The following is a 13,520-nucleotide window of genomic DNA, read 5'->3' on the forward strand; positions in this document are numbered from 1 at the left end:
GAGTCTCTCCCACTCTGGAGAAAGTCGGTGCAACGGAAAGACGACTGGATTCGTCTTCTCCCAGCCTAGCAGCCGTCTGTGCTAAATCTTGTTCTGTTTGCGGTAGTTTACCATGTTTACCCAAACACGCCCACTCCTCCGCTCCTGCATTGTGTGTACGGTCTGCCGTTTGTCACGCCGGTGTAGTTAGGCTCAGTCAGTACTGTCAATGCGCTCCCTTGAACACTAACAGCCAGCATGCCGCTATGCGGGGCTGTAATTTGGCAGTTCCCAGCGAACCTCTCCCGGCTCGGGTCGTGGGATCTGAGCTCGGGGATTTATTTGGGGCGGACGATGAGTGTTTCTGCGGCTCCGACAGCTTTTCTGTCCTGCCCATGGCTCCGTACCTGCAGTGCTGCAGAGAAAAGCGCCCCTTCCCCCACTCTGCATTATGACAAATCAAGGCAGGCAGGCAGCTGTGCCATTAGCACATCATAGCACAGCGAGTCTTCCGTGGGAGAACAAACTCACAAAAGCTGTGCAGCACACCGCTGCGGACTTATAAAATAAATACGTAAAAATACGTATGGCACGTACTGTCAGCAGCCTATATGTCAGGTGACTGACCGTAGGAGTTAAGTAGCGTGAGTCTGTGCAGTCACGGTGGGCAACAGGGATCTTGTCACATCAGTGAGAGTGGTAAACTAACTGGCTTGCTGTCATTATTCTGCAGGATGTGCAGCGCTTCTTGCGTCTCCTGTTGTGCTTCAACGCTGTGGACATTATCGATGTGATAACTACACATGCCCAAGTGATTATCCTGCCCTACTTCTGAAATAAGTTACGTGGTCTAGATATCACAATGGAAATTGAATTTTTATGTGATAACAAGGGGTAAACAAGGGCAAACCGACCCATAAATCTCCTGCGTTAACCCACATGGAGCATAAAGTGCGCTCTGCGCCGCAGTCGCCGTCCACAGTGCGGTGGTCCTGAAGCTGCTGGTCACACACGCTTTTGCCACAAGCGTCTGATGGACGCACTCATGTCTTACGGTGACAATCCATCATCCGTGTTAGTGGCATATTTCAATACTTCAACAGAAAGAGTCCTTCCCACTCCTTCTGACAAACCCTCTCTGGCTTCGCCCCACAGGTAAACACAGAAACTCACATGGTGCCACATCAGCTTGGCTTGCTATAGCATTTGTATACACAGCGATGGAACAAAGCACACAAGCATCTCCTGCGTATGTCAGATTCTGTTGAAATGTCACACAATCTCAAGCAGCAACTTATTTTCTGCTGTTTTGACAACACTGCAAATGTCTTTCTCCACATTAACTGTCCTCGCCCCTTCATATCTGTCTGATCTCATTATTCTTTACATCCCAGTCCACGCTTTGCACTCTCAGAAAACAGGGCTCCTGTCTGTCCCCAGCCAGTCAGCAGGCTACAGGGCCTTTCCTATCATGCTCCTTTCCTCTGGAATAATCTCCAGTTGACAGCAGACAGTCTGACTCTGCTGAGGCCTTTACATCTACACTAAAAACTCATCTTTTTGCCCCAATTTTCCATCCTTTGATACCTCAGGCCTTGTCCCTGTTAACATCGTCCTTGCAGTGGGTCGGTCTCAGTCTCAATTAATCTATTAAATTTAGTACTTGTGGTCCACATTTATCCTGCCAATTAGAAATCAGCAAACAAACTGTCAACTTCCGATAATCTCTGAATCACTCTAACCTTTTGCTGGTCTTGTTTCTGTTTCCCACAAGCTGCCAAGCTGTAAGCGTCTGTCTGTCTCGTCTCCCTTTCTCTCTAGTTTTCTTCTCCTTCTCCTCTTTATTCACTCAGGCTCATGTTTGCTGGACCACCGGCCATCCGGGAACTCCTCTCTCTCCCGGCTGGCCTCACCCAGACGTTTGGTTTGAGATCATCGTCCCCCAGGATATTCAGCCTCTCGTCTTCTCTCCCTCTCCCCCTCGTTGGCATGCTATCATGTCTCTCACGCCTCGCTGCGTGTTTGTCTGTCTCTCCTATGTGTGAGAACACTGTGCTGTCACTCCTGCGTTTGTGTGGCCTGTCCTCCTTCCAGGTCTGCATAGTTGAGAGGAGGTCACGTGGCTCAGGTCCTGCCAATCTGGTGACACGTGGAGCTCCTGGATCCATACACTTTACTTTTGTCTTACAATCTACATAATGTATATCTGTATTTTTGCCACAGACATTTGTATATTTTATGCTTTTTTGCTGATCTATTCTCTACACATGGCACCCACCACATGTCTGTCTGTCCCGGGAAAGAGGGTCTAAGGATGAGGGTGTCATATTCTAAAGCCCTTTGAGGCAAATAGTGATTTATGATTCTGGGTTATGTAAATAAAATAGACCTGACTTCTGTAATAAATGTAGTGACAAGTGATTTATCAACAGCTGGAGAGCAGGATGCAACAGAGAGAAATTACACTGAAATCCTGCCAAACTTTCCAAGTAAAAATCCCAAAGCGATCATGACACTGTCATCATCAAAAGGAAGAGTGCATGAAACAAAATAGTGGCAGACAAGGGGTTAATATAAGTAAGGTAATAGGGTGGGCCGTGTTTCCCTGAGACAGTCAGCTCCTCCTTAACTGGTTCTGTGAATGGGCCAGTGAGGCAGTAGGGTATGAATGGCGGAGGGATCCACCGGTACTGCCGTGTATGGGAGCCGCCAGCTCTCGATTACTCACTCCCACTCCCTCAAGGGCCGTCTGCAATGCAGCTGTCCTGTGAGCCTGTGCTTCGCCGTGCCCTACTTTATCCTGTCGATGCTCAAGCACTGCAGCAGTGCCTCCCCAGCAGCGCGCGCACACACACACACACACACACACACACACACACACACACACACACACACACACACACACACACACACACACACACACACACGCACACACATAGACAAACATACAATGACTTACATACTCATTACATTCTGGTGAACATGTCTTCAGTAGGTCTTCTGACTCACAGACTTGCACTGAATTTAAACAGAATGGAAATTTGCCAACCCTGCAGCACCTATTGTTACATGTAGAATACCTCAAGAACGCTGATCCACAAAAGCTTTTCTAGTTTAACGGGATCACACAAAACACTTGACATCATTTGCAAATGCTCATAAAAAATGTGTCATTGTGCCTTTGCACTGCTGTAAACACAATATCTTTCCTATTGGCTGACTGTAATATAGGAGAGATGAGACCACTGAGGCTTTCCTCCACTGAACTGACCTTAAAATAGAGCTTTAAATATGACATATGCTATTTCATTTGCAGACTGGAAAGTAAAACTGAAAATGTGCCGCTTCTTAACACTTCTTAACACAGCTATGTTAACTCTCAAACCAGTTTCTCTTAGTGGAGCTGGGCGCTATGGTGGAAATTAATATCACGGTATTGATAACAATATTTATCAATATTGCTATTTTTAAGAATATAGCAGAATTATGTGAAGTCACATGTGTTATAGTATAATACTAATGATAATAATAATTGATATTCATTTGTGGCAATGAGCTGTGTTCTTCACAAATTTGTAACAAAGAATTAAATTAATCAAGTTAGCGTTAAAGTGCAGTTTGCTCTCATTAGAAATTTGTAAACCAATAATATTGCATATGTCATAACAACACAATTGCAGTAAAAGCTGATAAATAAAAATATTGATTTACTGTCTGGCTCTCAAAAGGTGCTTTCCAACAAGTCTAATAACAAGCTTCTGAAGGCTCTTACTTCCACTAAGTCTCTACACATGCTGTGTAGAAGAAGCCAAGTCAAGGAATTTCCTGTGACATTTATCATGTTTGGTCAAGGATCAAAGAAGCAGCATGTTTTATAGCTAGAAACACACGTTTTTCTCCACTTGTTATCTATTTATTAGTGTTCTAATCCAGGTAAGAAATAAGAGATAGGTCAGGAGAGGTCAAGAAGCCACAGGCTTATATAACAGATCTTCCCTCTCTAGAGGAGAAAAACAAAAATGAAAATAAAAACTGAAGCTGAAAACGTTTGCAGTAGAAACAGCAATGCTTTGTTCAATGGCAAATTTCATATCTATAATTTATATTTAAAAAAAAAAAAAAAAAAATAAGGACACAATTGATCTTTTGCAGAATTTAACAATATCCTGCTGACTCGTTTGGCTCCGGGGAAAGCTAATGCATGTGAATGTGTAAGTGGTGACAAATTAGCTTAAAGCAAAGCTAGAGAGAGGAATTATCATGCATGATGGTCCAGCAGATCATTAATCAAAATTAACAGAGTAAATAAGGCCACAGGAGGAGACTTGGAGTAAGATAAAAACATAATAAGGAAAGAGAGAGGAGAAAATGAGAGAGGGCAGATAGACAGAGTCAGGGCAACGGAGCAAAACATCAGACTGAGGGGGGGCCTACCATCCAGCGAGAGCCAGTCGTGCTGGGATGATGGCAGTGAAGGAAGAGCGCGGGCCTTGTACTCAAACACCACCGAGTTGGAGATGATCTGGTTACTGACAGCCACCTGTAGCGTCACCAGACCTGTATCATGAGCTGGAGAGGAGGAGGAGAACCAGAAGTCAGTCCATGTAAAGTATACACACAGTCACTATTACGTGTTCAGATTTAGTTATGAGTTTCTGGCTCAAAAAATATGATTTAAGTTTTATATTACGTGACAACATTAGTATTTAAATGGGACCATAAATATCAACATGAATGCAGCAACTCACATGATGTCACATCAGATTTAAACTGCAACATCTTTAATTTATTTCATTAAATGAATTTTTGACTGTTTGATAGACAAATTCTTACTTTTCATACAGGACTATTATACTCATTGTTACAGAATATCTACATGCTGAGATTAATTTTAAAAAGCGTTTGCTAAAAAGCCAAGAGATAACAAATGCACAAAATATCTTGCTGACATCTGCATATCGTCAACCAGCAGGCTACTTAATGATTAATGTGATATCTTTTTATTGAGCAAACAGCAAGCCCAAGCCCCAGTCCTGGAAACAACAACAAATAAAACATAATTATTATTTTTTTTATGATAAAAATTGGCCGGTCAGTAAAAATGAACACGCCAGCAGCTCCTGGCTGATGAAAAATGTCTGAAACCTCCTCATAAGCGTCCCTTCTCTTACCTGGGCAGTAGCAGCGCAGCACCCCTGGTTGGATGAGAGAGGCTGGGACTGAGATCTGGTCAAACAAGCAGCTGTAGTTTGAGCTGGCCTCTTGCCAGGGCCCGGTGATCAGCACCTTAACTCCACCCTGAAAAGCAGGACAAATGCACAAAACAAACTCATAACCTGCCATGTCAGGTTTTAAGCGTCCCTGATTACATTATTTGCTGTGCGCTGCCATCTAGTGTACAAAAATAAGAATGACACCAAGCAAAATAAAATAACGCCCTCAACCTGATCTCTGCTGCCATCATGTGGATAAACAACATCATTTCATCTACAGGCATGAAATGCTCAGCACACACTGGCGTTAAGATGTTGTGCTGCCCTCCAGAGGTTAGAGGAGGGTATTGCTGTTTCCAACATTAATAATGACAAGACTGTGCCTTATCAGGGAGTGGTGGGAGAGGGGTCAAATATCATCATTATTATCATTGAGCTGGTGCCAGATGTTATTATCCAGACAGATTTATCCAAAGAAATAACAGCATGCCATTACGCTTATGTATTTCCTCTGCTAGCTCCCTGTGACTAGAGGTATATTTTTCAAATTCAAAGCCCTGGCTACTAAAGGATTTGCAGACCAGGACCCTGCTGAGTCCTCAGCACTAAAGCTGTGCTAATGAAACCACACTGTCTTGTCTCCACCACAATGGAAAGAGCCTTTCTCTGCAGTCGTGACTGCAAAAGCTTTTCCAATCGTAACCTCAAAATTAATCCACTTTAATTTAGAGAATTATTCTCTTGCCTCTCCTCAGTCAGTCCTAGATTGATGATGTCATTTTTTTAGCCTGTCAACCCTCTAGTTTTTCAAAGGATTCTCCCTTATTTTACCCTGCTCTCCTGCTGTCCCCATTTAAACATTTTCCTATAAATCTCCCTTATTTTTAATCTTTCTAAACAAACAAACAAAAAGAGGTTGGCTGTAACATCGACGGGAGGCATAATTGTGTATTTGATGTGCTTACTACATTCCACTCCGGTAATGCAGGTGGCAGTGTGTGGAACATCAGCTGTAACGTCTAGTGACGAGAAGCCATAAAACAAGGCATAAAAAAGAAGAAGAGGATGGATGAACATGAAAGGGATGGAGTGGCTTCCCTGCCAAAAAAGGCTGAAAGTTTGTGCCAGCATCTCACCAAATGGGAGGAGGCTTATCAGTGCGTAATGCGCAGCATCAGTCACAGTTTGTAAAATACTGATGTTAGTGTATCACACGGAGGGAAAAGTGATGTGAGCTGGCAGGACAAATCTGCCGAGCACTCAAGATGTGCAACGAGTGCATTTATATCTCTGCATTTCTTTTTCGTAATCACCCTCTTCTAACAATCGTCTGGCCTGCCAGTGAAGCATAACGTTTAAGTGTTGTGTCCATATCCCTCAAGTGATAGATAAATAAACTGATGCTGAATTTAGATGGGTTTTTTTGTGTTAGGTAATGCAGGGATGCTCACAGCATTTCACTTCTGACCACCTAACTGTCGTCACTTGCTTAACCTAGGAACTAGTTGACGTAATCCTTTTTGCCCTTTTAAAGTAAGTGGCTGCTGATTGGTGATTCAAGGATTGCCTATGTGTCCCCTTGTCTAAATGTAATGAGTATATGGACAGTGGTCAGGGTGGTGGGACGGCCCAAAGTGAGGCGGCAGAAAATCTCCCTTATTTTTAATTCCCAGTGTTGACAGGTGTATTTATAGCAGAAAAAAAAAAATAGTGGATCTCTCCATTAATTTGTGAATGTCATCTCCTAGATTTATGTACATTTATGTAATAGCAAATTAAACATTATGATGGAATTTATCATGCTTTCCATAATTATGATCATCTGACAAAAAAGCTTTGTAAATTATTAATGCACCAATGCTAAATCACATTTAGCTTCCTTGCTAGAGATCTGATGCTTCATGATAGATAAGGTTACATTTGCATCTCCACTACAAAGGGCGCTCTTCTTTACTGCCTCATCTGGTTAGAATTTTATTCTTTTTAGGGAATATTAACTGTAAATATAACTATATCTTTTTAACCCAAACAATGTAAAGGAGAGGCTCACAGTTTGTCTCACAACATGTTTCTGTGTCTGCAGCTCTTAAAGGGCCAGTACACTTCATCAGACGTTCCTGTCAGATGGTCGAATAGCTTCAGAAAGACCCTCCCCCAACACCCGACTCTGCTTCCAGTTTTTCATTTGTTGCACTTTCCATGTGAATGCTTCCCAGCAGGAGTCTGACAATGTGCACTGTTTTCCCCGTATCTAAACAATACCAAGTCTCTGCCATCTCTGTGACAACCGGATTTTCACTCTACGGTTGATGGTCGGACAACATATCTCCTACTTCAGGCTGAGCATAAACTGACCCTTAGGCTGCATAGCTGCACAAAGCCACTGCTTCTAAAGCTTATGGCTGTGAGCACACAGCAATAATTGAAGGCAACCAAGATGAGTTTATTTATTCTGGAGTCAGAGCTCCCCTCATCTAGATTATGATAGCAGGAGGATGTCAGACTGACTGTAAAGGGGCTGGGGCTGTATACACCAAGGGTTTAGTTACACTTTAGTATACATTAATGAAGTAACACTGACCAGAGCTGCAGCTGTTCGTAAGCAAAACACTATTCACATCCCCCCTTTAAGCCTAAAGGGCTGAATGTTTGATGATCAAATTATAACAAAGGACCGATTAATTCATATAGTATGCAGCAGCAGCAGCAGCAGCAGCAGCAGCAGTCAGTTGTTTTTAATGCCTCTGCATCAGCGAGGAAGCAAAATACTTTTCTGACTTGTCTGTATATATTTTAGAAAACTTCAGTTTGCCATCTGCCTTGTCACTTTTCTCTGTGTCTATATGAAAGGCATTGTTCGGGTTTTAAGAAGTGGGGTTGCATGAGGTACTTAGACACAGTCTGTGTGTTACCTAGAGTTGAAAAAGTCAATATCAGTTTAAGTCTGTGCTATATTTAGGAATATTTTCATCGCTTTACCTTGCTGTCAGACAGCCCTTTCCTTTGGCACTATATTTTCACAACTATAAAAATTCTGCATTCCTACGCATGCCGTGCTCTGCATTAGGCTGCAGATTAGTTCCTGTTTGGAAGAGAGTTTCAGCGGTTTAAGGAAGACAACAAATATGAAAAAGTATAAATGTGTGATAACAATGAAATGACATTCACTGTAGAGGCAAGAGGATACTTTTATAAACCTGAGTGTACAGAAGAAGAACTTCTGCATATGGAGAATGAACAGGTCAAAAGAAAGAGACGGGAAACTTCTGTGGAAACTGGAGGAAACTTCAAACTGGACTATTTCTTTACTGGTTGTTTGGTACATTGTTTCATTGATTTGTCGGTGTTAAGAGCTAAATGACCTGATGGTTGGAAATGCAGAGGTGTCTCAATGTAACATGTGAAGTGTTGTTTACAGCTGAGAAAATGTCGTGCCAAAGGAAAGGTTTGCTAACAAGGCAAATCAGTGAAAATATTCTAATACACTGTCCACTTCCACTGATTTTTTTAGGTGGCTAAAACACATTTTGTCGCTGCCCACAGCAGTGCAGCGCTTGCTTAGTGCTGCTGCTGCTTCTTCAAACTGAGGGCGTACCTACTGCTGTCTACTGTCACTGATGGTGGATGCAAGTGGACTTCATAAAACCCAAAGTATCCCTTAACATTGACGATGAGGAGCTCATCTTTCTGACTGAAGAAACAAAACATTCCTTAAATTGTTGAAAATTAACTATTTACGCATGGATCACCCTTAAATGCAGATCTTTTTGCTGACAAAAAGAACAAGCCAATGAGTTTCAAAATGATCTCCATCAGTATTTCATTTTCCCACGCATCCACAAGGTTTTATATTTCCTACTCCAAGCAGACACTGATGGTGCACAAGGGAAATAACAAAAACACCATAAACAAACTTAAACTTTGCATTAAAAGCACTGAAAAAGTAATGAATGTAATGGATAGTTACAAGGACAATTAAGTTATTAACTCACTTTTATTTGCATTTCATACAGATTCATTTAAATCTGTACAGTGGGGGTTCACATGACCCTCAGCGGTTAGGCTGGTATGTAAGATATTATAACCAAAAAGAATGATGGCCAAAAAAACAAACAAACAAACAAAAAAATGGTTGTGAAATTAAAGAGTGCTGTCACTCACCTCAGGGTAGGACCACTCAGGAGAGTAGTCAGTGACCATGAAGAGCCGGCCTGTGGCCTGGAGCATCCCCATCCCCTGGGCCACAGCTGCAGAAACCACCTCTGCTACATTCATGTAGGACAATGAGCCTGCCTCTCCTGTGTTTCCTGCTGCTCCAGCTCCTCCACTCAGAGACTGGGGGCTGCAGCAGGGTTGAAGGCAAAGCTCTGAAGGGTTGTAACCAGAGCCCCTGGCCCCTCCATCGTCCTGGCCTTGCTGGGGAGCTCCACCAGCTGTGTTCTGACTATCAGAGCTGTGGGATGTGACTAGCTGGTGAGCATACAGGGCACCTCCAGCTGACATGGTTGTTCCGCTGCCATCCACTGAGATGAAATCATTTATGAGGTCAGAGAACTGGTTACCAAAAGAGATGTCAAAGTGGTCCAGACTGATCTCCATGCCTGTCCCTCCGGCTCCACCATTACTGGCTGCTCCACCTAGGCCTTGGTGGCTTCCAACAGCGTTGTAGAGTCCCTGGACCATGCTTGTGCCCTGGAGGAGGGGCTGCAGTTGCTGTTGCTGCTGGGAGCGGTTGCTGCCATCGCTGTTGCTGTTTCCATTATGAATTGCAACCCCTTCTCCTGCAGCTCCATTCCCTGCTCCGCCACCATCTGAAGGCTGTTGCAGGTAGTGCTCTGTGCCGCCTCCCTCTCCATTTCCTGCCCCACAGGCCTGGATGTGGTCTCCTTGCTTGAGTAGATTCTCAGCTCCATTCTCAGTGGCTCCAGTCTGAGCTGAACTCACATTGCCTGGTTGCTCTAGACCCACCACCTCCTCATGCTCGGTTCCCAGCCCAGGAAAAGTCCCCTGGTACTGTAGCAGCTGGAGAGAGCCAGCCTGGCCGGGACCCTCTGTGGGTGATCCTCCATTACAGTTGGCCCTGTGCTGGGTCTGGTGGGCCTGGTGGTGATGGTGGAGGTGGCCGTTGCTGCCTGGGGAATCCGTCTTCACCACCTGCATCCCCATATAAGCTCCAGAGTCATGAGAGTTGTGCTCCATCAAATGTGTTTTCTGGCCCATGCTGGGCCTCCCCTGCTGAGCCTGGCTGGTCTGAGAGGCGTCCTGGAGGAAGAAGTTGGGTGAACGATTCTGATGTTGCATGTGAGGACTGGACATGGCCTGACCGTAGCTCACTGTGGTAGCGTTGGAAGTATAGTCCTGCTTGGCATCAATGGCACTGAAATCCATCTGCTCCAGGGTGGTGCTGGGACTCAGACCCCCACCAGAAGGAAGCAGGGAGCCTGCTGGGGTCAGAGTAAGGCTGCCCTGGCCTGAACCAGCACCAGACGACACAGACACCCCACTGCCACAGTTTACTACTGCCCCCACCTGGTAGCCACTCTCTTTGGCCAGCTGCTGCTCAAAGGATGTGTCTTCTGTCTTGATATTCTTTACCAAAGCTGAGCTGAAGGTGTAGCCATTGTCTGACATGGTGGGGGAGCGCTGCAGACTGCCGTTGGTGTTGTTGTTGCCACCAGAGGAAGACGAAGTTGAGGAAGAGTTGCCCTCTGTCTTCATCGCACTGCCTCCATAGGTCTGGCCCTGTTTGGGGTTGTTCAGGAAGCAGTCAGGGTCAAAGTTCATATTGGTCTCTGGGATCTTGATGGTTCCAGAGTCCAGACTGCTGGAGAGCACCAGTTCCTCAGACACCCCAGCTGTAGACAGCATGGACAGACTGTCTCCTGTAGCGGGAGTCCCAGGTTCCCCTACTCCTCCGCTGGGGAAGGCAAATTTGTGACGATCAGAGGCCACAGACAGCACCAAGCCCTGTGAGGTGGCATCTGCAGCCATCAGGTGACTGTTGGGACCCCCAGTGGGAGACATGCTGTAGACAGGGTCTCCAGTGACTTCAGACATAAAGACGCTCTGGGACAGGCCAGACATGACAGAAGCCACGTGGCTCATCCCTGTCACCACAGGGCTGTCTGCTATGTCTGGGTCGCTGTTGAGGCCGCTACTGATGGAGACCGGGGAGTTCTGGGTGGTGTCAGGGACCTCAACCTGGTTGGTGGATGACACCTCTGTGCTGTTCTGGTGCAGCAGGACGGGCTTGTGGACTTTGCCATTGCGTTTCTCCCTGGCACCGCCCCCACCGCCTCCACCCCCAGAGCCTTTGCCTCCACCATGGGCGCTGTGCTCGGTCTTGCCCTCTGACACATCGTTGTTTTGCACCTCAGAGTGAGCACTGCTGTAGCCCCCTGAACGGGGATCCACCTTAGGGGAGATGATGCGGTGTTTGGCGCTGTTGCATTTGTGGTGCACACTGCTCCCTGCACCTATATGAGGACAAACACAACAAAAGAGGTTGGGGATTTTGATGGAATAATTAAAAATATCAATGGGGCAATACTACTGTTCGGGGAGCAGGGACAAGGACGGATGATCTGCTTGTTTGTGAAAGACGATTTTCTTAACCTTTCTTATTGTGCAGTGAGTGAAGTGTATTGGAGGTTTTGCATGGCTTGTTACCTTAATTCATCAGAAATGAGAATGCATCTGGGGGTTATCCAGAGTAATTTGTTGTAGAAATTAGTAAACCACTGCTCGACATTCTTTTTCTGAGTGACAGCCTAGAGTGAAATTACACAGCTGAAAACATTTGATTGATTTGCATAGCATTCGAGAACAGCTGGGCTATTTCAGATATGGCTCTGACACAGTTATCAGTAAAGAAAAATAACAAACCAATAATCCCGAAACTCAATTTCACTATAAATCAATACCAATAGACCTCAACCACCTTCTCACACACAGTATTTTATGGCCTTTTTGTTTCTCTTGCTGAATTTTCCAGTTCTCTCTTGAGAACTACCTCCATCCCACCCACTAGCCCTTACCCAGGGTGCCTGTGCAGAGGCAGTTGTGAGTCCGGGGAGGTGGCTTAGTTTGGTGGCTGTCCAGAATCTGTTGCACTAGCTGCTCCACTGAGAAGCCAGAGCTGCTGTTCCCATTGCTGCAAGTCCACTTGATGCCATGAACTGCCGGGAGAGAGGAGGAGACAGAGATGTCAGCCAGCCCAACAGACCACCAGCCACGCCAACCCCCCGCCCCACCCTCTGCTCTCTATCTGCCAATACACCTCATGCTGCTCACTGGACACCGCTACAAATGTCAGAGTTACCACGGTACAATCGAGAAATGAATACTGCTGTTTTTCCCTGAGGCAAAACAAACAACCCACCGACTGGCCTCGGGTAAAATGGCATAGTAGTTTCATTTAGAATTTGAATGGCAACACCTTTAGTTCTGATTATGCTTGAGCACCATGCTCTCTATCCTGTCTTTTCCTTCATATTGAAATAACTCTAAACTCCTTAACAGATGACTTTCTCTAGCCTCCTTTCACTGTAACGTCAGGCCTTTTGAACTAGCCTGCTCATTCCCTATTGCGCCTCTTTCCCTCCCATGAGTCAGTGTCCCTCTCTGTGAGTGCTGATGAAGGTGATAGCAAGCCCAGTCCTTTCACCCTCCACCCTTACCCCGACCTATGACTCTGTCCTGACAGGGAAAGCCTCTAGGGAGGAACGTCACCTGGCTGCTGCTGCTGCTGAATCTGCTGCTGCAGCAAGGAAAAGAGAGAGGCTTTCTCTTGTAAAGCTCCACTCCCTACCTCAGTCACACCTCGCTAACAACTCCTAATACTTTTCATCGCTCCACTTGCCAACCAGCCACCACTTTTGATGAGACAGATAGTGGTTTTAGTGGCTGTAAGGTGGTAGTAGACGCCACTGAGTGCTGCAGTGCTCAGGCACTCAACCGGGAAAAAAGGTAATATTTCAGAAGTGAAGCATATTTAGACTATCAAACAAAATCAAGCCTGCTTTAATTCAAGTTCCCTACACTTCAGTACCTCCTCTGGTTAAATATGCAGGAGGGAGATATATAAAGAGAGTAAGGTTTAGTATGAAAAACAGTGAGAATTTGCTCAGTGCATGTCTGTTTGCTTATGAGATAAAAGGAGATGCAAACAGGGAAAGAGGGTGAGGGTAATGCAGATTAAAGACTGAACTAGTTTAAGTGAAGTGAAAAAAGCTGGGAAACATGATTGGATGACTGTGATAAGGATCTAACTTGAAAGCTCTGAGATGCTTTGGCAGATTACAGGCTGGTCACCAGCAGATGTCAGTA

At 45.1% G+C, this 13,520-nt stretch overlaps 1 protein-coding gene across 5 annotated transcripts in view; it reads right to left on the reverse strand.

The window, feature by feature from the left end:
* camta1a (calmodulin binding transcription activator 1a) overlaps positions 1-13,520 on the reverse strand; it is a 276,505-nt gene that overhangs the window by 20,116 nt on the left and 242,869 nt on the right. For 4 of the 5 annotated variants that reach the window (XM_070968776.1, XM_070968773.1, XM_070968774.1 and 1 more), the window contains 4 exons: positions 12,230-12,370; positions 9,354-11,668; positions 5,151-5,277; positions 4,414-4,548 (listed from right to left, as the gene is read on the reverse strand). In XM_070968776.1, the coding sequence (XP_070824877.1) occupies positions 4,414-4,548; positions 5,151-5,277; positions 9,354-11,668; positions 12,230-12,370 (2,718 nt within the window). The remainder of the gene's footprint in view (positions 1-4,413; positions 4,549-5,150; positions 5,278-9,353; positions 11,669-12,229; positions 12,371-13,520) is intronic. The other variant, XM_070968777.1, reaches the window with a different exon arrangement.

The sequence above is a fragment of the Chaetodon trifascialis genome, chromosome 8 (assembly GCF_039877785.1).
Source record: "Chaetodon trifascialis isolate fChaTrf1 chromosome 8, fChaTrf1.hap1, whole genome shotgun sequence".
Lineage (NCBI taxonomy): Eukaryota > Metazoa > Chordata > Actinopteri > Chaetodontiformes > Chaetodontidae > Chaetodon > Chaetodon trifascialis.